We start from the raw sequence: 23916 nt of genomic DNA, 5'->3' as shown, positions 1-23916 counted from the left end.
CGATTCAGATTCAAACAGACTTTATTAGTTCTTATTAGATACATGAGACTCACTTAACAAATGAAACATTTCTATGAATGAAATAAGTTATTACTGTAAAAGAGGAGAACAAAAGAAGAAAATTTAACATAAGCTCAGCATGCACTGATTAGCTGATGATATAAAGGATCTGACACAAACACCCATAAAATATTCAAAATCAAAACAAAGGAAACCTAACATAAAACAAATCTATATATCATACACAAAGTATCAATGCTGTCACGATATCATTGGCTTTAATTATTCTAAAATAGATGATCTGATGATATACTGTATTATCATGTCTAAATGTAATCACTGAAGAGTTCTCCCTGACTGCATATTGTGCACCAAGGCTGCTTTCTATAAAGAATGAGTAAATGACTTGTACAGTGATGTTTAAGGGGGGAATCATTTGGTTGGATGTTTTAAATGTAGGTTTGGTAAACACTTATCTCTTTCCCTGATTCGTTACATCCTGTAGTCTGACAGATCTGTGTGAGTCAATTTAAAGTCAGAATATATACGTACAACAGTCATATCCCCCTAAATTATTCTTCAAATCCAAATGAAGGGAAACCTTTTACCTATAAAAGAAAATGTTAATTCAGTAGCCCTGCCATATACACTGAATTAGAATGTCATTTCAAAATGTCACATCACTTCAAAGTGTTTCTCTAAGTTGAAGTAACAAAGCGAAAGTCGGTATAGTCCTAAAGAGTGGATCTTCACACCATTACATGCAGAAAAGAGTGCAGAGTGATTTATTTCAGTGGCCACAGGAAGTAGGCAGACCGGATGTGCTGATTTTCTGTTTTTCTAGTCGAAGTTGAGCGTGTTGCCGTCGAAGTGGGTGAGCACATGATTCTCAAACACCTTCTGGTCGCAGTCCAGCGGGAACTGCTCGCTGCACATGGGGCAGATTTTCCAGTGGCTCTCCACATGCTCCTCAAACTTGCTCTGGTCATAGTTGGGTGGGAAGATGACCTCACACAGCGGACATCGCTTCATGTCCATGCTGCACACAGGGAGAGGACAGAGGAAGAGAAAGGCAGGGAGAGAAAGCCCACGTTAATAAGCAGTCGAGTGATGATGTGGGCCAACCAGGAGCGCTGGCTAATAAAGAGCATCTGTCTGATGCGACGTGGGTGGCCTGCTGCATGACTAATACCAACAAAAGGGGGTTTGTGCAGCAGAACAAACACTTTACACATGTTACAATGCACAGGTTTAGAAAATGTAGGGTGCAGCAAACTTGTAAGGCATTTATTAGAGTTTGAGCATGTGAGGGTGTGTTACCTGGGATCAAAGCAGAAGGCAGTTTGTCCATCACTCACAAATGGGCTGTGAGTTTCCGTTGCTGTGGGCTGTTCATTGGTATTTCCCTGAGAAAGAACGTTTGTGAATTATGATCATTTGTGAATATTTCACACTGAGGAATAAAAAACAAGAAATCAATCATCAGTATTTAACTGCATACGGCACATGGGAGAGAATACTGACAGCACAGTCTGAGCTTACATTGTTGTTGTTGTTTTGCTTTTCCTCGGACTCCTCGTGGCCTTCTGGCCGGCTGTGGTTGCGGGTGGGTTGGATACACACCACATTGCTGTCCCAGGAGGGTGGGCCCACAGGGGGCAGCCTAAGCAGCTGGTCATCTGAGAACTCCTCGTCTCCCTCATCTGCAGGGAGAGAATACAGAGACATAGCGTCTGTAAATACAAGTCCATTATTACTGGAGAATTTTCAACAAAGGTTTGTGAATCTTTCTGAAAAGGAAACCAACCTCTGGAGTCTGAGATGGCGTAAGGGTTCCCAAAATGCAGCTTGCTGGGGCTCTGAGAGACCAGCAGGGGGGTGGGGGCATCCTGGGTGTAAGGGACAGGGTACTGCAGGAATAAAGGCACACTGGACTGGATACTCTCCAAACTGGTTTTCTCACTGCTGCCCTGATCTCCCTTCCTGCTGCTGCTGCTGCTGCCGCCGCCCTTCTGGAGCTCCTAGGCCGGAAGCAGCAGAATTATTATATATATATATATATATATATATATATATATATATATATATATATATTTTTATTAACAACAAAAAAAGAACAATGTCAAGTTTAATAATGTTTTCTGTGGAGTTACATGTCTCTATGCCTGACTGTCTGTCTTTCAAGGCAAGTGACACATCACTGCTTAAAATCACGCAGCAGCTCCTGAGCTACGAGTTCTTACTTTTTCTCTCACTCACACAAACAGTTGAATTTGTGCCTTCATTAAAAAAAGAAGCTCTTCTCATTTTCAAAGGGATTGGGAGGCTATGTTTTATTGATGTTAGTTGCAGACACCAATTTAGTTTACAGTCTAAACCTCAAATTGGGTCATCCTGCTCCTCTTAGCTGTAACAGCATTACCTCGAAGCAATATTTTAGGTCAGTGAGGACCTTGCTGTGGTCCAAAGTAATGGAATGGAAAATAAGAACTCATTTACTTTGCTTCTACAATTAGAGGCGTATTAAACACAAACCAGATTGGGAGAGGGAAAATGGCAGGGGAATGGCAGTTTTCAAGGAATTTTTAGAGTGGAAGAAGTCTATAAAAGAGAAAATGAAAGCTGTCACTAACCCCCTCCACTTTTTCCTTCTCCTTCACAACAAGTGCTAGTGTGTCCTTCAGCTCCTTCAGCTCCCGTCCCTTCTCAGCTACCTGGCTCTGAAGTAAACAAAAGACACAAAAAGAGGCATTTTCAATCCTCAAACGTCTGACATGCTGCTGATTGAAAACTGCACGATCGAAATAAGCTCAGACCTCAGTGCGTGACATTAATTGATCACAGCCGTAAAAAGCTCCCCTTTGCAGAGGACTGATTTATGCACAATACCGGTCGAAGCAAAACAACCTGTTTGAATTCCTCTGAGACACTAAGCAAATATCCGCCTGACCTGTGCCAAGCACAGCATTAGCCAGGCAACTGGAGATGGCTCCTCAGAGCCAAACTTCGCTTGTCTCCAGAGTTTGAAATAAACAGCAGTAAAATGTCCTCTCACAGATAGGCCTGCTCATAAACAACACTGTCAGAGAGGCTCTGTTCAAGGGGAGAGATAGCATCAAAGGCTCCATCCCAGATCTAAACCAGCCATACCCAGCAGTAAAAACGCAGTAAGTGTCCAAAGACAGACCTGATTTGAAAGCAGCAGCAGAGCATCACTTGCAGCAAATGGCCTGACCGCAGTGCTTAGTGTCTAGACTGACCTTGTAGCGATCTTCCTCTGATGCCAACTGCAGTTTCATGTTCTCATTCATCTTCAGTTGTTCCTTAAATTTCACCTCCATCTTGGCCAGCTCATCGGCAAACATGCAGCTACGCTCCTTCTCCTCCTGAAGAGCAGTCAGATATTAACCAGTGCTCTTTTAAAAAAAATCATATTTCTTCATCCTACAATGCAGGAGGCCCATACTTACCTTTGGAGAACATGAGTCTTTGACAACAGGGTTTGAACATCTACTTTGGGGACACATGACCAGTACAAAAACATAAATAATACGTTTCTTACCACCAGCATCTGCTTGCATTTCCTGTACTTGTCGTTCCTGTCGGAAGCCTCTCTGCTGAATCCTTTGAGCTTTTCCTGGATGATGGCTTCCAGCATGGGATCAGCAGAACCTGGACTCCCTGTGGAGACAATGAAGGAAAGTCAGACAGTTTGGCAAAGCAGGATTACAGTTTGAACTGCAATTGTTCATTCCATAACTTACACTTTGGCAGAGTTAGACAAAACGTACCTGGCACCGATGTGTCTGGACTCACTGATACAGGGATTGTTGAGGCCTCTTGTGCTGAGCTTCTCTTCACATCCTACAGACAGAACAAGGTAAGTGTTGAAAATGAGCTCCCAATGCAACTGGGAGACAAAAACAACTGAAAGTGAACTGGCACGGGCCTGAGCTGGATACTCACAGGATCAGTAAACAACACAACTGACTTTTAAGCAACTGAAAACAATTACACAATGACACAGCAGATTATATTTCTATGTATTGAATAATGTCTGCATATTAATTTTACGAAAAGACATTAGAATGTGTTAGTGTCTTAAACAAGCATATTGAATGCTGACAGTGATCAATCTCAAGAACCTTTTACCTCTGAGGGCATTTAGTGGGATGTGATAGTCAGTCAACGTGTTACATGTAAGTTCTGTTCTTATATATTATAAGTATAAAGTATGTCGCCGGGTGTCTGGTGGGACCTACCCCTTGCTGATCAGAGAGTCTAAGCACATGTTTTTGCAGTCGCTGACATTCCTTGTATTTCTCCTTGTAGTGTTCTGCAGCCATGTGCAGCCGCAGCTTCAGATCCTCCACCTCTCTCTGCAGCTCTGCTAAAACAGCTGGGTCTCCAGCAGCCTCTTCTTCTGTTTTGGCCTGATGAAAACAAACACTACAGTAATCACATCACAGTAATGAGCCAACTGCAAGGACCCCTGGGAAGTTGTAGTGATAGAAAGAAACCCTTAACAGACATTGTAGATGATCAATCATAATCTTTAAAGGTACTATTATGGGTTTTACAATAAAGGGATGCTATTAAATTAATCAATAAAAAGCTGTTATGTATCGGTCTCAGGCAGCATAGGAAACTGTGTGGATCAGGGTGAGGATGTTATCTTTTTTGAATTTTTTTAGTTTACACCTGGATAGGCCTGACTTTTGGAAATAATTACTGCCGCCTTTAAAAGCAGAACCACTAAAACCCCCTGTGAGACTTTTTGTTTCTGTTTCTATTATTTTGCTCTTCCTACCAGTAACTTTCTTAGGTATGCTATGCTTGGTTTCAGTAAAACAAACCATACTTTTAATTTTTTACCTCATTGCTACTCATTGGCACACAGATTATTAACAGGTTTTCTATGCTCACACATGGCTTACCCCCTGCCTATGATTATATCAAACAATAAATGCAATTTTCCATCAATGAAGCCCGTTAGCAGACTGATTATCACCCTTACCACTTCCTTTTTGGCCTCTGCCTTCATCTGCTCTACCAGGCGCTCCAGGCGGACACACTGGGCCTGAGCTTCAGCCTTAGCCTGGCGAAGGGCATCGGCCTCCAGCTTCATGTGGTAGAGTTCAGACATGGTACGGTCACGGGTGCTAGAGGCGTCCCTCAACTCCGCCGCCAACAAGGAGGACTGCTGATGGTTGGCCTGGAGCTGCTCTTCCTTCTGCCGCAGCTTCTCCTTCAGGGCCTTCAAATCTCCCTGCCAGAAACAAAGACGTTTCAAGCGAAGGTTTGTAATCGTTTGTCATTGTTTTTATTTTTACTATCAATATTTTATATTAATTATTATGTCATTGTTATTATGACATTAGCAGTAATCAAGTTAAATACCGTTCATGACAAATCTATCTCGGTGTTGTGACTTTCTTAAAGCTTTCAAACTAAATCATTTGTACCATGGGGGGAACCTTGGCCAGGATCTCTCTGTACTGTTTCTCCTTCTCAGTGAGGCACGCCTGCAGGCGTCCCACCTCCTCTTTGAACTGGGCAATTGTGTTTTCCTTGTTCACATCCACAGACTTCAGCATCTGCAGCTCTGCACTCAGTTTGGTGTTCTCCAGCTCCCGGTTTTTCAGGTGAATCTGGTGGACACACACACACACACACACACACACACACACAATAAGTTATAAAACACAAGAGAAGTTATAAAAACATAAAGTCCTTGGCGTTTGCCTCATTTATACAACACCAATCACGATCATGTACCGAAGAGCATATGACTATTAAAATAACTGTTGCATGACCTAAATTACAACACAGAGATTGAGATAGACCCATAAAGTTTTCCTTGTGCAACGGCTCCAGTGTGAGGGTGCAAGTTAAATTAGGTATCGGGTTTTTTGCTTCATTTCCGTGGCGACACTAAAGTATGTGGCATTCTCAGTTCCTGTGCAGTGCTGACCACAACAAAGGCACAGAAACACCAGACGCAGCAGAAGAAGACAGAATAAGGCATGCCCTCTTTAGACTAAATGCTTGAGCAAGAGTATACAGAATAATCACAGTAGTAAAAAATGGGAAAACAGGAAAAGTCAATGAACTGGACCTCCAATTTGGGCAATGTAATATAACAGAAATTATTGTCAACTGTAGAGATTGTAAAACTGTCACCCACATGGCAGTCAACCGAACCCCTGCTAAGACAACCAAATATATATTATGATCATGTGACGTGAAAGTACATAGCTGCTACCTACCTGAACATTGACACAGTTTCTTTTGTTAATAATGTTAATGTGAAGAAAGGTATTAATACTACCAGCACATTACCTTATAGAGTTCCTTCTCATCTTTCTCATTCTTGAGATGAGATTCAAGTGCCTCCTTCTCTGCTGTGAGTTTCTTCACTCTATCCTTGAGACTAAAGAAATAGGTCATAAACATTATTAGTCACAAAGTACATCACCCATCCCTCTGTCTATGCTCACATTCAGTGTTTGGAATAATTGATTAGTGACCATTTTATAGATTATGTGAAACATGTGAAGAATGAGACATGTGATGATCACATGAATAAGCGTGCATGAAACCAGAACCTGCAATTCAGTGAATCTGCAACAACCCCTCCATCCTGACCTCACCTGTCCAGCTCAGTTTCCTTTTGTAGACCCTTCTGGGTGACTCCAATCAGATCCTCCTCCAACTGTATTACTCTGGCTGTGGCCTCCTCCAGCCTCCTCTTTACTTCCTCCTTCTCTTCTTGCAGGGCCTGGGACGAATTCTGCACATCCTGGGAGACAATAAAATATAATGTTGGCAACAGTTGGAATAAAACAAACCAAAAAAAGACCAAATACGATATAAAGTATGAAAATATAATGCTTCAGTTTGATACTGTGCATGACCTAAAGAATTACTAAATGAAGTAATTATTCTCATTCGTAAAATAAATACTTTACTCCAATTTGTGCCAAGACCTACATAACTCTTGATGGGTTTAAAACTGACATGACACAATAATGCTAACTTCTTGGTATATCACTTTCCATCTCTCTCTTTGACTCTATGCTCGTGGAAAACGTGTGCAAAGCATAAAAAGTTTATTGTCTTCGAAATGCAAGTCTAGAACAAAATGACCATTATGTCCCGATGCTGAGTTCTCAAACTAAAAAGAAGACTTAAAAAAGCAAAAGGAAATATTTTTTTTTTAAAAACAATTTGTTTATAGAAAAAAAATTGTAAATCTTTATATTCACACCACATTAAAAAATCATATAAAAGTTGAGTCATAAAATTAACAGCCACAAAATCTGTAATCATGTTTTCATCTGAAAAACTATTTAAAAGCTGCAGAGGACAGCAATATGAATTAATACCGACACCGCCTTTAAAACTTAATGTTATTCTATAAAAAACAGTATGACAACTTTGATAATTTAGACATTCATATCTGTCAGAGTGTGATTCATACTTTTAGTGTGTTTGAATAGCTCTGCATATTTGCAGTCCTTCGCTAGAGGGTGCTAAGAGACTGTTTGGTATAACTACAAGAACTAGAAAAGGGCACCAGTCTTATAATTTAGCACATTTATCAATATGTGCTGCTCAATCAACGACGACTACAATATACAACAGAAAAGGAGCGAGACTTCTTGCTTAACTAACAAAACTGTTAGCAACAAACATTTTCCTCCCTCCTTACTGCTGGCACTCCCAACTGCCTTTAAAAATTGACTCAGTCCATTGTCGGCTTACTTGGCTCTCTCTCCTCAGCTGGGCACAGGTTTCTTTCTCCTGCTCACACTCCTTCTGCAGGCTCTCCTTCTCAGCTTCCAGCTGCTCCTTCTCGTGCTGCAGGAGGGCCATGTTTTTGACCAGCTCCTCTTTCTCTCTCTGGGCTTCCTCCATCTTTTGCTGCACAGAGAGAGATGAGTTAGTCAAGATGTCCGGGCCACTCACACAATAGTTAACTCCACTAACAAAGAAAAAACCTCATTGCTCAAATAGCACATCATGTTATTCACCACTGTGCATTATGTCCATAACAACCTAATATGATTTAGGTAGCAGTTCTGGATGTGATCTGAGAACATTGATGAGTAGCACTGCTAAGGCGTACTATACCTCAAGGTAGCCAGCCTTGGTGGTGACCACCAGGATATCAGAGTTGCATTCATCCTCCACAGTCAGCAGCTCGTCCTCTGAAGGGCTGTTGGCACGAAACAGGAATGGCGTGCTGGCTCCCCTGATCTCCCCTTTGTGGGTCACATAACAGAACTGGTAGAACTCGGCATCATCATTGGGCACATAATATCCTGGGGAAGAAGGACATCCAGTCAGTGAACTCACAGCATTAGATAGAAGCAAAGCAAAAGATATTCCTCTTAGCTTCTCTTAAACTCAACACTTATTCCAAAGTTAATACAAAGTGCAGTTATAACTTGGATTAAGTGTATGTATAACTGAAAAGGTGCCGAGTTTGAATTTAAAAAGCAAATAAGACTCTTTCTTCCCTTCATGTCGCTCTCCATTACTTTATAAAAAGAAGTATAAAAGATTTTTTTTTTTTTTTTTAAACACATAAACTAAAATGTCTCTAACACCAGAATAGAGATCTATGGGGAGAGCTTCACATTTATTTCTACCCACTGATTCAGTATTCAAGTTTTAACAATCCTCTGAACTGCACTCATATATGCAGTTATTAAAAGGTGTCAAAGATACATAAAACTATGGTATGATCTTACCCTGAAAGACCACTGTTCGGTTGACTGCGGTGCCTTCCACATAGTTCTCTGGGAGAGGCGACCACAAGAATGTGTAATAGTCCCTTGCTGTGCTCCAACCAACCTGTGAGACATTGTGGGGAATCCATTCAACCAGACGCTCTCACCACATCAGTGTAAGATAATAACAATGGAGGCTTAACAAGGAGACTTCCTAGAATCCACACAGTACCACTTCCAAAATATCTCAAACTGGTTTATTACGGTAATCATGGAGTTTTCACTCTATGTTGGAGTGATAGTGCAGGACCATGCCTGAAAGGAAAAAAATGATCATTTCTGTAAACCACTGAAACTCCTGGTCAACACGCGCATATGGCCCAGCAATTTTCACAAACAAGCCTGACTGTGGAAATGGAACTACAACTCACTTCTAACAGGAAAAGGAAAATAGGTGAACATTTTATACATAGGTGACCTGAAAATGAAAACCAAAATGTAATTATATGGATTTTATGTGTTGTTAACTGACGGCTGATGAGGAGGGAGTACAGAAAATACATCCATAACTTCAGCCTGGTGCCGTAAAACTGTCAAACAAAATCAGAGTCACATCGAGCTGGCTGGCTTTCAGTGTGCACTCAGGCACACACGTGCATCCACAACAAGCCCAGTCAAACCAGACTATTACACCAGCCTCTACCACACAACAGGGATTAAAGCGTGTGATTTGACTTTTAAAATTATATTTTAAATATTCATGCAGACAGACCTCACTTAAATGTCTGCAACAGATGTTGCTTTGATGTGTACAGGCTTCTTTTTTTCCCCACTATCTGGGCAATTTATTTTCTCACCTGTGTACAAACAGCCTACAGCTACAATACTGCAAGTGTTCATCAGAGCCAGAGATAGAAAGCTCTGGTGCTCCAAAACCCCCAATTGTTACCAGTGCAGTTCCAGCCTCCAGCAGTAAAGAACAGGAAGCAATTAAAACATGCACCTAGTTAGAGAGCGTCATTACTGAAGGCTAGCCCTTACCAGCCCACTCATTAGAGCAGCAGAGGTGGTGGTGGGTGAAAACTCTGAGAGGAACTCTTTCACTTACAACAGACTGGTCTGCAATGTGTATAACTAGGAGGAGAGGAGGTAGAGACAGTGTAGAGCCACTATAAAAAAATACAGATAACACAGCAAGAGTAAAATCTCCAAACATACAAGCAGTATTTTCTTTAAACATGGCATTTCACCACCACCAAAGTCATACTTCTGCAAGAAAGCTTACAGAAGCCGGTGGCAAAGATGCAGCAGGAGGTAATGTACGGTCTGTGTAACAGTCAGACTGTATAAAAGTAAGAGCAAGTTGTTCATGAATCACACAGAGCGGTTGTGCTTGAAGAACAGGTTAATTATAAAGCAGTGCTTGCTTTCTCCTAGGCTACTGTGACAACCTGTCCCAACAGCATTCCTCCATGAGCCTCAGAGCAGCTTGCATCACACGGTTTGAGAAATGTTCCGACATCAAACGGGCCAAAGGCTGCTTCTGTCCATGTGCAAACAAGAAGCCGTCTACCATCAATAGCTTATTTAGTTTGTTTGACTTGCTAATTAAAAGTGTATAGTTTAAACATTTGTAAGTTAATTTAGCTTGGCATGTGAAAGCCTAAATTAGAAATGTGAAAATAATTTATTTTCAATTTAGTCATAATTCTTTAAATTGATATTTCTTTGAACCAAATTACTGACAGTTGTGCTGACAAGTACACTGCAACCGACTGAACCATTGGACATTTTCTACTCAAACCGCATCACTTACCTAAACATATCTGGAACATGCACTGTAAACTCTTGAAATAATCGGAGGGAGAATTTGCTTTGTTTGACCGGGAGCTAATAGCAACTAAATAATTGTTAAGGAGCTAACACTGATGCACAATGTATCCAGGTTATCTCTATGCACACAGACCGAAGAACTTAGCACCAAACGTCTCATCTGTCAGCGCTGCCAGGAACATTTACACAATTTACGATCCTGCCCTCAGCCTTTTCCAGCTCAGCTCTGTGTTTTAGACGCTCAAGAAATTAGTGATTTTAAGATCTAGTTTGGTGTCTAGCTTGAGGCTAAGCACAATGTGATGAGGCATCCAGCTACAACAGAGTGCTGAATACAGTCTCTTAACAGCCAGACATTACCTGATCTACCCTCAGTAGCCTAACATGACCTCATTCCTCAGTGAGGCTTGACAAAACTTGTACATATATCCACAAACATATCATGAATTGCACACAATAAGTATATTTACCATGGATGTGTTTTTTTTGTGATAAAGAATGAATAAACGGCTTTTATCAATGTTACAAAGATATGAACCATTTAAATCTGTCATGCTGAGCAAAACCGCAACAATTTGTCTTGGCTGGCTTAATGGCATTACAGCATGCTGCAAGAATAAGTGCATGATAGGAAATATATTTCTGACTCTTAATACTAGCAGCGCATTCAGGCAGAATGCAACATAACCAGAGAGAGACATTATTTAGTTGTTGTTTTTTTTTTATCTGGTGTGATTTAATTCCAGCTTCCACCTCATCTCCGGAAGATAAAAAAGCATGCTGGTCCAGAAGAGCCTGAAGCCACATGCTTCGGTGTACATCCACGATTCACTACACATGACTGAAATAAATGACTGCTCCTATAAATCCATGTAGGACACTGAAGTGTGTGGTGGGGATCAAAATGCTACATTCCCTCTTCAAAGTTCACTTTTCAAATAAACTCGACAATAGCTGCACTTGCAATCTCTCAGTTTTTCCCTCACCACTGAATTTATATCATGTTTCCACCTTTTCAGTAAAAGTACCGGTAATTAAAACGAACCTGCAAGGTGTTCACTGGCACAGATTCATAGATTTTAAGTCATTCTTCGATAGCCTCTATATCAGACAGTAGTTAGAGATTTACCTATCAATATATCATATGCAATATGCTTTAGCCATTAAAACAAATACTGTAATACTCCTGCTACTCCATTTACTAATAATCATTGTACATATATTTTTTTCTTCAAAGTCTTTTTTAATACACTGAAGAGGATTAATCACCTTGAATATGCCAACCCAGTCCTTTGGATTTGGTTTGATGAACTGCGTCAGTGTATAGTGACACTCCAGAGCAGCGTGGGGCATGTAACTCTTCCCCACATTCTGGAAGATGACATGGGCAAAGTTTGAAGTGTCCATGTTGGTGCTTAATAAAGTCCCGTCCAGGAACAGTGCCATAAATCACTCAGCAGTGGCTACACAGGAAGACACAAGCCACAGAATATATGATGAGGAACAACAATAACCACAGAAACAACCAAAATATAACTCTTTACAATAAATGAGAAGATGCAAACCATTTCTATACAACAAAACTGATTTGACCCTAAAAATCATAAATGTCCAATTTATGTAAGATAAATTGGACATTTATCTTACATTTTGAGTCATTTCACTAGTGTATGGGATCATTTTAAAATATTTCCATTAAACAGAGGTATTATGGTATCAGTCATGATTGTGTATTGTCACTAGAAGACAAGAGTTGGCTTTGTTTGGCTTAACATTGAATATCATCTGTTTAAGCCTTAAATAGGTTTGTTTGGGAAATAAATATAATTTGAAATTTACACATCAACATTCTTTGTTATCTTTTTGTGATCAAGGGACCTTGCTCAATCAGCAAAAACAGATGACATGTTCGAAGTGCATGCAATCTCTGTCACAATCGATGGAATGTCTGATTTGAAGAAACTTGTCGACAAAAATGCTAGTGACTTGTGCCTTCTCCTTGTGTGAGACAGATTAGTCTCACAGAGACAGTTTGGGAATTTTAAGTGGTCCATTTCAGCTCATGTATTTATCAATCATTGCTGAAACACAGTTACACCGATAACGCCAAAAGGGAAGCAAAGGATTATATGATACGGTGTCCTCAAGATGTAGTTGATGGATTTTTCCCTCAAATGCAAAAGTGAAACAGCTGTACGAACTGAGAAAATAGACCCATGCTCTGTGTGTAAGGAAACCTAATTTCTACTAATGAAGTAGAAAAACTGTACTGGACCTCTTTTTTTTTTAAACTCAAGTAATTATCTTTATTTAGCTATTAAAAACCAAACTGATTTATGCTGTTTTAATTTCCCAGATTAGCCTACATTTGTCTGCAATACATAATTAATTTAGCAAACAACAAATACGTAAAAGAAACAAAAGTTTTAGTTTCTAAAAATAAAATAATTGTCCCTGGAGGTGGCTCGTGTTTGATTGTTATCTTTTAAGGTAATAAGAAAATCACTTTGACGATGAAGCACAACTCAGGTACACTTTATACCTGATACATTAAGACTTCTATTTATTATAATGGGTGACATTCATTGATATTTAAGTCATTATTTGGCAAGATAACTTTACTTTTGTTACAAAAAGTAGTATTAACATACTATGCATTTTAGACCACTTTATTTTCAGGTATATTAATGTTGTATACTCAGATAGAGACAACATATTCACAATTAGATGGCTGCAGAGGAAAAAACTGTTCTAGATACAAGTGACCTTTATTGTAACGAAGTTGGCACTAAAACACCGCATGATGAGCGGCCTCAGCTGAGATCATTTCTTCCTACGTAATTGGGCCTGTGACGGTAAAAAAAACAGCTGCTCGGATGATAATCGGAAACACTGAACATTGTCATCTAACGTTACGTTACAGCGATCAGCGAACCTCTGATGTGTAACGCTAGACACGAATTAGTCAAAAGTCGACGGTAATGTCTGATATTAACAGCTAGATAGAAGCTACGAAGCGAGGCCTAATGTGGAAACAGTGATCATGTCTGGCTAAGCTAACCATCTAGCTAGCTAGCTAACGTCACTTTACTAGACGAGATCACGCGTTAAAGGCTCGGGAAATATCACGTGATGTGTGTTTCTAAGACTCAACACATTAACTTAAACACTTCAAATGCTCAGCATTAGGTTAGAAACATTACAGCGTAAAGAGCAGCTAACTAGAGAGCACGGCTATCAGGGAGGACAAGGTTAGCCAACGTAAACAGTTAGCAGCGCTGTCTCTGAAAACACACGTCAAGCGGAGAGAATACCAACAACAACTGTGCAATTAGTCGTATTTATAAAATAATCATTAGACATACCGAGTTGCCATGTTGAAAAGCAGCTGAAATCCGAATGTATCATAAAAACAATTGTTGACGCAGTTCAGTGCTTCCCCGTGCCCTCTTCCTGGAATAATAACAACATTGCGTCATTTCCGGAAAGGGGACCTATTTGGGAATCCCACCCGTCTGAAATGTTTTGACAATGTCATAACCTTAGATAGTTAAAAAGAACGAATGATACAATGGAACATCAAGTCTAAATAGAGAACATAAGCAGTGGTGGGAAGTAGCTAACTACCCTATTTTAAAGTATCGTAAACTCTCCACTATATTCTACTATATTCTACTATACGCTGCTTTACAATAGTGTACTTTTTACTTCATGCATTTATTTCAAAAGTTAGTTTTAGTTACTGGTTACATAAATATTTTACATGCTAAGTTCAGCTATATCCTGGTCAACTATGACACTTAATGCTTACACATTAAAGAGTCAGAAATAATGACTAAATAATAGCATTGTTGTATAGTTATCCCACCACTGTGGATAAGACAGTCCCAATCCGAGCTTTAGCGAGGCCTGCCAGAAATACGTAGAGCCTCTTTCAGTAAGCTTTAGAGATGTACATCAAATAATAATACACTTTATTTGTATAGCATTTTTCATACAAGCAATGCAGCACAACGAGCTCTACAACAAGGGGAAATTGACACAAACACTGGAATATAATGTCCTGATTAATGTAAAATAAGATGAAAAGTAAAGCACAAATGGGGAATTAAAAAAATAACTCAAAGTCATAAATATGCACAAAATAAATGAAAATCAAATGAGTCTGTTGATGCGGAAACAGGCCCGCCCCTGCAGCTCAGTGGCTGGATTTGGGAGGCCGTTCTGCGCATATCTGCTGTTTGATTGGACGCAGGAAACGCCATTGACGTGCGTACTCTGACGTCACACGTAAGGTCAAGCGGAAAGAAGCATGGCCGCTGTGTTGAGAGGGTTTCGGTACCTAGGTGGAAAGTGTTGCAAGCATGTTGACTTTGCATTCGGTAAGGATAACAAACTTGCACCGTGTTAACGTTGTGTATTTCTTACTTTACTTTAGAAGATGTGGTTGTTACACGAAGGCTCTTTGTGTCACGGAGACGATACTTTTCCGTGAAATGCTCGTTGTAAGAGAAGTTTGGGTGCATTTTCGCTGAACTGGGTGTAGCTGCTGCTTCAGTTTAAACTGTACTGGTGAATGAGCGTTTCTGTCAACATTGCGTTGTGTTTGCGTAATAGAGCTACGCGCTAACAGCCCGAGCTCTCCTCTGCAACCTTTCTAAATGTGGAAGGGTTGAAATTGTCTGCATATTGTCCTACTGTGTCCTGTATTATGTAATGTCAGTCACTGTGTACTATGTCATGTCAATTCATTCGTAGGAAGATGAAGGTGGTTCTTTTGTAGGCATTTTAAAACGACGATCTTCGGAGCGTCAACACAAGAATCATATTCTTTTTACATAAAAGTCATTCATGTTTCTTTTGCCCACTCACTTTCAGTTTACCCAACAAAGCTAGTATTTGAAGGACCTAATGGTAGTAAAACAACCTCACAGGGTATCACAGATTTTTTGTTACTAGTGTGAAGATGAGCTCCAGTATTAAGTTATTTCTTTAAATGAAATAAGCTTCCTTGTCTTTTACAAGAATGTTTTATCAACGAACAGCAAAGTAAATATTGAAAATGCTTGACGCCATTAGATTAGATGACTTTGGCACTGAAGGGCAATTACACTGGAATTACATTAACTACCTAAATTAAATTTAAACACGAACACCTCAACAAAGGTTTAATTACTTGGATTGTAGATTATTTTTTTTGTTATTTCTACTGAATAATAAAAATGATCCAAGATATTACATATACATTGTTGGGGGGGAAGCAAGGCATCTTGACTAATGACAAACAGACATGCGTTTTTGTTCTTGACTATGTCAACTTATCAATGATGCATTTGGCTGTTGTGTTTCAGTCTCCACTAGGTCTATGGCCTCGAAGACACAGGTGGGGTTCGTTGGTCTGGGCAACATGGGAAACCCAATGGCAAAGAACCTGCTGAAGCACGGATACCCAGTCATCGCTACTGACGTGTTCCCAGAGTCCTGCAAGGAAGTGCAAGAGCTGGGCGCTCAGGTGGGCGTGTAAAATGTACACAAGCCTTTTTCGTATTCATACAGTTTTCACCCGTTTGTTCTCTTCTTACCTTTTTTGTGTGTTTTCTCAGATTGTGGATAATCCTGCTGAGGTTGCAGATAAGGCTGACCGCATTATCACCATGCTCCCCTCTAGTCCCAATGTCATAGATGTGTACACTGGACCCAATGGCATTCTGAAGTAGGCTTCACATTGGTTTCTCCTTCAATATGTGCAGAATAACCTCGTAGGTTTTAAGTCAGAGTCTTAATCATGTACTTCTCTCAACAGAAAAGTGAAGAAAGGCTCCCTGCTCATCGACTCCAGCACCATCGACCCAGCTGTTTCAAAAGAGATGGCTGCTGCTGCTGAGAAGATGGGGGCAGTTTTCATGGATGCACCTGTATCAGGAGGTACATTTTACACTTTTGTTCGAGATATAGGTGGTATCTGATCTATTACAATATCTTGAGGTACGTACGCTCGGTTGTCAGGTTATCAGGTGGCCTGGTCACCTCGCTGATGTAGCCTAATACATACAGTAAGTACATCTTTACAAAGGTAATAATGTTTGATTTGGGTTTAGTATATTTCAGAGAGGTGTTTGATTCAACTTTGTGATCATGTTGTAGCTCTAAACTGTATTGCATTATAAAGAGGTGTTTCTAATATCTAGTCAGCCCTCACTGTAATAAATAGGTGTGAGTTTTATTAAATTGCTAACTGAGCATATACTTTTAAACTTTTTGAGGAACATAATTTATCTAGCATTCCTGTAATTTTACAGTATTGTAAGGCTGACACTAGCAATTATTTTCGTTTTTGATTAAATCTCATCATAAGCTCCCAGTGCCCACGGTGACATTATGTTTTGTCACACCAAAGGTCCAAAACCCAAAGATATTTAGTTTGCCTTCATGGAAGTCTGGGAAAACCACAAAGCTGATAGTGGATTTTACCATTCCTGCTTAAAACGTTCAATCAATTATCAGAATAACTGCAGATTTATTTTCTGTTGCTTGATCAATCAACTAGTCATTTTAGCTCTACATTATTGGAACGGTAGGTTCAACAATCTACCGGACTCAACAAGAAGGATTAGCCACTGACCCGCGGCATGAAAAGTGCCTCGTCGGGCTAGTAAATCGGGCAAGTGGTACTTTTTTTTTTTGTATTAAAAACATTTTTTTTTCTGGAGCTAAGGAGTGAGCTATCGCGCTTCCTTCTCATTTCTGTTGAGAGTTGCACATCCACACTACAGATCAGATGGGTAACAACAAAGTTTCTGAGCTGAAGCCCAAGCGAGCTTTGCATTTATCCTAGAAACAGGAGTTTAGTTGGGTGGCTTTGGAGGATGTGAGCGAACTCCGGATTCTTTCACTTAAATAAAAATCAAACATCACCATTTACTTTGGGCTTTGTTATTTTATAACCACTAATAAATAAAACTGTGTAGCTAGGCAAATAAGAATTGACTTTGTGCAAGTAGTTTTCTGACCCACTTGCCCGACAGTTCAAGTGAAAAAACATTAGCGTGAGCCCTGAAGAGGAGGGGGAGGAGCAGCTTCTGCCTGCACAAACGTTCCATGCTGGTACGTGTGCGCTCTCACACTTTCTTGGGGGTCCACTCAGAAACACAGTTTGTTTGAACTTGGCCTCGTCAACGTCAAGACAGCCACTTTCTTTGAATTGATTTTGCTCTATTTTATAGCCCGGCCCTAAAGATTAGTAATGATTTATATGCTTCCTTCCTGTGGTAGTGCACATGGATTAAAGTTGTCCAGCTCTCTGCCTTGAACTTGTGTGTGTGTGTGTGTGTGTGTGTGTGTGTGTGTGTGTGTGTGTGTGTGTGTGTGTGTGTGTGTGTGTGTGTGTGTGTCACATACTTTGATATATCATGTCACTCATGTTAATTACACTTTTTGAACATCTTCAGTGGTCAGACAGAAATCAACAGAAGCACAGTGGCATGATAGTGACTGTTAAATCCAGTGTGGTTCAAGTTTAGACATAAAAGCACACATGGGGACATGATTGAGTCAGCATGTGTGTGTGATGTGTGGAAAAAAATGTAAGAACCAGATGAGATAAGAGCCATCTTTCATTTTCCACAGACTGGAATGCTTACGTACCAAAGCCTAGAGTGTAGAGGTCTGAAGTGGCAGAATGGGGACTGGTTAACTGCTGGTAAAGAAGAGAAATATATATTGAGAAGGAGTTTATTTGTGTGTGAATTTCCTGGAGGAGTTTATATTTGGGACATCTTTGATAAGAGAGTAACTCCTCTGAATATTTAGAACACGTTTTTATGGTTTTTGTGCTGTGGTGGTATGTTGTAACTTGTTTTACAGTTGCTTTAGATTTAAAGACTTCAACTACCCATCATAACTTGTATAATATGAAGTTGTTGTAATTACTTGCCTATATATGTAGGTAATTACTTCAACTATTCAACCTTCACATTTGGGGTTTCTCATCTCAATCCTAGACTGCATTTCTGTGAGGAGAAGAAGAAGAAGTTGTGCTACAACAAAGTTCTTGATCAAACAGTACTTTGTAATATTTTTACTGAATGACAGAAATCTGTCACATTGACACCTTAACTCGGTTGGTAATACTTTTTTTAAATGACTGCTTTTCTGTAGAAAATGTTTGAATCCATTATCCGTGCTTTAGTTATTTCTCAGCTTGACAGTTGTAACTCCCTCCTGACTCCAGCAGAGTCGAGTCAGAACAAAATGCTGCTGGCAGACGGCTCACGAGGACTAGGGAGGGGGAACGTAATGTAACACCCACCTTGGCTTCGCTCCATTGTCTTCCTGTAAACTTTAGGATTAATTAGAAGACTTTGTCGGTTAATTTCTTGGCACACATGTGGCTTGCACCTGGTTATTGTATATTACTGAGTTTTTAACGCCATGTGAACCTGACCATCAAATGTGCAAATGGCTTCAGAAATGGCTTTTTTTTAAATACTTAAGGGCTGAACAAACTTTTTCCAACAGTGTCCCAAAGCGTTGGACAGACTTGCCTAGAGAGAAAATGTTTAATTTATCCTTTACATGCAATAGTTTTCTCGTTCATTTGTTTTTATGTGATGCACACTGTATTTCAGTTTTGATTAATTGGTTCCCTAAATTTTCAGTAAATTAGTCTTTGTAGTTCAAAACTTCCAAAGGAAGCATGTCCACATTTCTGTTGGACTATGCTCAGACACCTTTTCTTTTGCATTTTATTCCTTTTATTAGAGAGTCAATAGATGCAGAGCTGACTAGAAATGTGTAGAGAGAGAGATGATAACGACATGCAACAAACATGTGTGTCAGTGTCTTCCCCTTCTCCCTCAAACTATTCTGGTTGTTCTACATCTTGATGATCCAAAGAAAGCTTTGTCAATCAGGAGAATGAAGGGTACTGAGATAAAGTATATGGACCCATTAGACTGTTGTCAACAAAACACTTGATGGACCTTTTCATGTGGTGTTACTATGAACTTCAGTGGTAGGTGTCAAAAGAATTACATTTTTTTGTTCGTCACAATTTGCCAGATGTGTATCATAAACGATGGTAGCTGCTATTCCAGTTACTTTGAGAAGGCTGCTATAAGATTATTTTCAGCACATTCATATGATTGCTGTTAATTTCCTTTTTGTTCGCTGCGTTTCAACTGATGATACTGTCAGAAAATCCTTGTATATCCACCATCTCTGCATGCTTGCACATGGTTTATTGTGTATTATCATTTTGCCTCCCTAGGTGTGGGTGCAGCCAGTTCGGGTAAACTGACTTTTATGGTTGGAGGTGCAGAGGAGGAATTTACTGCAGCCCAAGAACTGCTCACCTGCATGGGAGCTAATGTGGTGTACTGCGGTCAGGTTGGAACTGGACAGGTAGGCCCCTTTTTCCAGGATATTCACATAACAAAAGTGTGTGTGTGTGTGTGTGTGTGTGTGTGTGTGTGTGTGTGTGTGTGTGTGTGTGTGTGTGTGTGTGTGTGTGTGTGTGGTAATTAACGTGGTGTTGATGTTATTGAATTCTAATATACTGCCGTCATGTTACAGGCTGCTAAAATCTGCAACAACATGCTTCTAGCCATTGGAATGATTGGGACTTCGGAGACCATGAACTTGGGAGTCAGGTGAACAATCTCATGGTTACAAATATCGGTGTATAAATCATAACAATAGACGCAGCATCAAGACACTTTGCGTAAGTAACGTGGGATTTTGATTTCACTCACAGACTTGGTCTTGATCCCAAACTGTTGGCCAAGATCCTGAACATGAGTTCAGGTCGGTGCTGGTCCAGTGACACCTACAACCCTGTGCCTGGAGTCATGGAGGGAGTCCCGTCCGGGAATAACTACCAGGGAGGCTTCGGCACCCAGCTGATGGCAAAGGTCAGTTTAATTACCTCTACTGAACCCCATTTCCTGAGGCTGCAACTATGTTTGAGCATTAGTGTTTCCAAAATCATTTCATCTTTAGGTTTGTACACGTTGACCATGTCAGCACAAATATGAGAAAGTATAGCATATTCTATGGCTGTATCGGTTTATTTCCCTCTTATTAGGGGGGAGATATAATTTCTTCCTATTAGCCAACATTTTTTGTAGCAAATAGATACACATATGTATAAATTAATTGAAGTGTATTGTTCTCAACCACATACTGTATAGAGTGCTGCAGGGATGATGTGTGTTTTTCTTTTTGTGGAAAATAAGCTCTATTATACTTGCATGTTTTGTTAAGCGAGACAATCTTCACAAATGAATACCGCTTCAATGGTTTTTGAATCGTGAATGCAATCGGCAGAATTAAAAACCTAACGTTAGGCTATAAACTAACTGCATCACGGTCGAATGAAGTATACACAACGAGACTGAAGGCGGACTAGTCCTTGGATGACGATATTTGGACAAAAAATTAAATGTACATATTATATATCTCTCAAGCTTGTGTTGAAAGCTAACCCAGAAAACCATTCATTAAAAACCATTGACCTCGCAGTAAGGGAACCGGAAGTTTAAAAATTGTAAGTGATTTGGGGGTTTTAGGGATCATTCCTGCAGCTCTCTATGTATGTATCAGAGTTTGAAAAAAGTCAGCCAAGAACAAATTTTTGTGTTATATGCGTTGCATGTGACCGGGATTTAATTTTGACACTGTTAGGGGGGGAATATTTCTTAGATCACGCCACTTAAAATGATGCAGTGAACTACTCTGCAGTAGTTTACATCGCTCTTAAAAAGCAATCAAGCCCATATTATTACAACAGAAATTCTCTGTGGTGTGGACTGGTGGTTTTAGTTTAGAATTTAATTATCAGCTTCGTTGGTTTTTCTAACACATGTTTGCTTTTCTTTTTCAGGATCTAGGCCTCGCACAGAACACGGCCACCAACACAAAGACTCCTGTTCCTCTAGGCTCCTTAGCCCATCAGATCTACCGTATGATGTGCGCACGCGGTTACGCCAATAAAGATTTCTCCTCTGTGTTCCAGTTCCTGCGTGAGGAGGAGGGCCAGTAATTTCAGCCTCCACCCTGTCCACTGCCTGGCCAGGCCTGGCCCTGCCCAGGCCTACCATAGCGTAGTTAGGGTGCATTTCGCCCTGAGGACTTTCTTTTTCAAAGTTGTAAAAGACATGAAACCAAGAAAGCTCCAACACACCGTGAGCTATCATGTGAGCACTTCTCTCCTATTGGAAATCATGTTTCCTGTGTGATCTAGCCTACTTAAGATGCAGCACTCCTTTCAGTTTTAGAAGCAAGTGACCTGTCAGATATACAGTGGATCCAAAAGATTAGTAGACTGTCGAGCAATGGCAGCTCTGCAGATCTCCTTTTAAGAAGTTATCTCTGTTTGTCAAAGCTTAACAACTGCAGGGTTTAGTATTCACATATTTATCTATTGTCTATTGTTTGTAATCATTTCTTTATGTTGCCATTTTTTTTTCTGTTTATAGGGTTACTTCTCTTGACAGTGAAAATGTTACTTTGGAGTTTTAATATCATATCCTGTTGGGAAATAAAGACAAATTGGGATGTCTTAAACTTTGTGAACAATGAATTTACCACCTTAAAGATTTCATCTATTTTTCTTTTCTGGATCTGGTTGTTAACTTGAACTTAAATATATAAAATATGAACAGATTTCTATCAAACAACTGGAAGCACCACATTTTGTCAGTGATTTGTTGAAGTAAAACACTTTTTTTGTTTCAATAACTGTCACTGATTCAAGGGGAAGAGATTAGCGTGGACACCTCTTAAATAACTGAATGCATGCACTCCTTCAACGTGCAGCCAAACCTCAGACACCGACAGTGAAGAATGCTAATTATAGCGATGAAAATGGCAATGCAAATTCTAAATTACTTCTATGTGGACACGCACTGCAAAATGCTCCCTCATGTCTCTGAGTTGCTAGTCTTACCCCCAAATGTCATATTTGCATCGCGTGTCCCACTGATTCAGTAGTCACGAGAAGCGTTGAACAAACGACGGCTGCTGAGCGGATGCAGCGGCGGGATGCGAATCGCCAGATGAACGTGGCCAAAACGTGTGTGCATGTAGTTCCATCCATTTCCCTTTTTACCATCAACATTTTCCAACACAAATGTCCCTCTAATTAAGATTTGAATATGTTATATTGCGTTTTGCTGAAAACTATGAAACAAAGTTGTGACCGACTGATGCTTCATGCAGCTTCAATCATTTTGGCACGTCGACCTCTTTTCTGTCCCCACCGCGGCCAGACCAGGAGGGCGGCATGTTTCTGATCTAGCTTGCCAAGAGCCACTGAGGGGCCACGGTGCCATAGGTCATGCGATCACAAGACAAACCCATAAAAAGTCCATTAAGCACTGTAGGCTAAGAGCTGTGTTGCCATCTACTTGATAGGTACTGCAAACAGAGCAGCACTTTGGTCTCAGGCCTCCAGCAGACTGTGACACACACACACACACACACACACACACACACAGCCTGACATCATCTGCTGCTGCTCGCACGTTATCCCTCGTGCTCAATAGCTTCTTCAACACGTTTTAATGGCTTTGCGTATCTGTTTGTTTTTGTCCTTAAACTCCGTGATGATGCAGATTTATTTCTATATTTTTTGCATATAAAGACCTAGATATTTCGTTCCGTCCATTTAGTGCAGGTTAGTTTAAAAAAGTGCAGACGTTGCATCCCTGCTGATTACTTTTCACGAAATGTATTTGCTGTTTTCTTAGTCCAAATTGTTCGTAATTAAAATTCCAGCCTTTTCAACAAGCCGGAGTTTGTTTTTGTATTATTTTAAATGTTGCATTCGAAGCGATGACTAAGGTGTTTTGTCAAATCTCTGTGGTTTTATTAGTGGCCATTCTGTCCAGTGCAAAGCTACACGGAGTTGTATTGTAAAAAACAAAAATCAGACTTCTCGTGCAAGTCAAAATTGTTAAAAATACTAGAATCAACTGTCAAGTGACTTTTATCCGTCGTACTTAAAGGTGTAGACTTTTTGTTCATTTGATTATAGTGGGTCAAAATGTTTTATTTTGTATATTTGTATATTTCAGACTTTTTATACAAATTGTAGTTATATTAGTTGTAACTTGGCGTCAACGTTTAGACTTTGACCTAAAGAAGTTATATTTGCGTATGATAATTAGAGGACCCAATACTTTGTATTCTTTAACGGCGTCCTCCCGTTACTAATACTAATTACTAATACCTTCTCGCTTATGATGTAAACTAACAAGATTTATCTTTATGTAAGTATCATCATTTGCATGTTTGCAAATAATATCCTAGTGTGTGTGTGTGTGTGTGTGTGTGTGTGTGTGTG

General features: G+C 40.0%; 2 protein-coding genes across 2 annotated transcripts; one reads left to right on the top strand and one right to left on the bottom strand.

The window, feature by feature from the left end:
* Positions 1 to 3: 3 nt before the first annotated feature.
* Positions 4 to 14042, bottom strand: tax1bp1b (Tax1 (human T-cell leukemia virus type I) binding protein 1b). The gene is made up of 18 exons (XM_068736510.1): positions 13937 to 14042; positions 11841 to 12034; positions 8760 to 8862; positions 8137 to 8327; positions 7768 to 7926; positions 6654 to 6802; positions 6343 to 6433; positions 5466 to 5651; positions 5018 to 5269; positions 4263 to 4433; positions 3792 to 3864; positions 3563 to 3681; positions 3261 to 3386; positions 2634 to 2720; positions 1808 to 2021; positions 1543 to 1703; positions 1321 to 1406; positions 4 to 1039 (listed from the first exon to the last, which is right to left on the bottom strand). Exons 2-18 carry the CDS (start codon positions 12015 to 12017, stop codon positions 841 to 843), a joined length of 2544 nt encoding a protein of 847 aa, XP_068592611.1. The 5' UTR covers positions 12018 to 12034; positions 13937 to 14042; the 3' UTR covers positions 4 to 840.
* An 811-nt stretch (positions 14043 to 14853) lies between these two features.
* On the top strand, positions 14854 to 22136 carry hibadhb (3-hydroxyisobutyrate dehydrogenase b). The gene is made up of 8 exons (XM_068736150.1): positions 14854 to 14953; positions 15923 to 16083; positions 16175 to 16284; positions 16375 to 16496; positions 19840 to 19973; positions 20145 to 20221; positions 20326 to 20482; positions 21454 to 22136. The coding sequence occupies exons 1-8, from the start codon at positions 14884 to 14886 to the stop codon at positions 21610 to 21612; spliced, it is 990 nt and encodes a 329-aa protein (XP_068592251.1). The 5' UTR covers positions 14854 to 14883; the 3' UTR covers positions 21613 to 22136.
* Positions 22137 to 23916: the final 1780 nt, after the last annotated feature.

This window comes from Cebidichthys violaceus, unplaced genomic scaffold (genome assembly GCF_023349555.1).
Source record: "Cebidichthys violaceus isolate CVI_PGR_0920_01 unplaced genomic scaffold, fCebVio1.0.p SCAF_7, whole genome shotgun sequence".
In the NCBI taxonomy this organism is placed as follows: Eukaryota; Metazoa; Chordata; class Actinopteri; order Perciformes; family Stichaeidae; genus Cebidichthys; species Cebidichthys violaceus.
The sequence above is the reverse complement of the archived record's forward strand: the minus strand, read 5'-3'. Positions and strand labels throughout refer to the sequence as shown.

Excerpts from the sequence above, each read along its gene's own strand:
- tax1bp1b (XM_068736510.1), bottom strand. The coding sequence starts at position 12,017 with ATGGCACTGTTCCTGGACGGGACTTTATTAAGCACCAACATGGACACT. Across the intron at positions 8,863-11,840 it reads ACTGGGTTGGCATATTCAAG|GTTGGTTGGAGCACAGCAAG; the intron begins GTGATTAATCCT and ends AATGTCTCACAG. Across the intron at positions 1,040-1,320 it reads GCCTTCTGCTTTGATCCCAG|CATGGACATGAAGCGATGTC; the intron begins GTAACACACCCT and ends CCCTGTGTGCAG.
- hibadhb (XM_068736150.1), top strand. The coding sequence starts at position 14,884 with ATGGCCGCTGTGTTGAGAGGGTTTCGGTACCTAGGTGGAAAGTGTTGC. Across the intron at positions 14,954-15,922 it reads GCATGTTGACTTTGCATTCG|TCTCCACTAGGTCTATGGCC; the intron begins GTAAGGATAACA and ends GTTGTGTTTCAG. Across the intron at positions 19,974-20,144 it reads GTCAGGTTGGAACTGGACAG|GCTGCTAAAATCTGCAACAA; the intron begins GTAGGCCCCTTT and ends GTCATGTTACAG.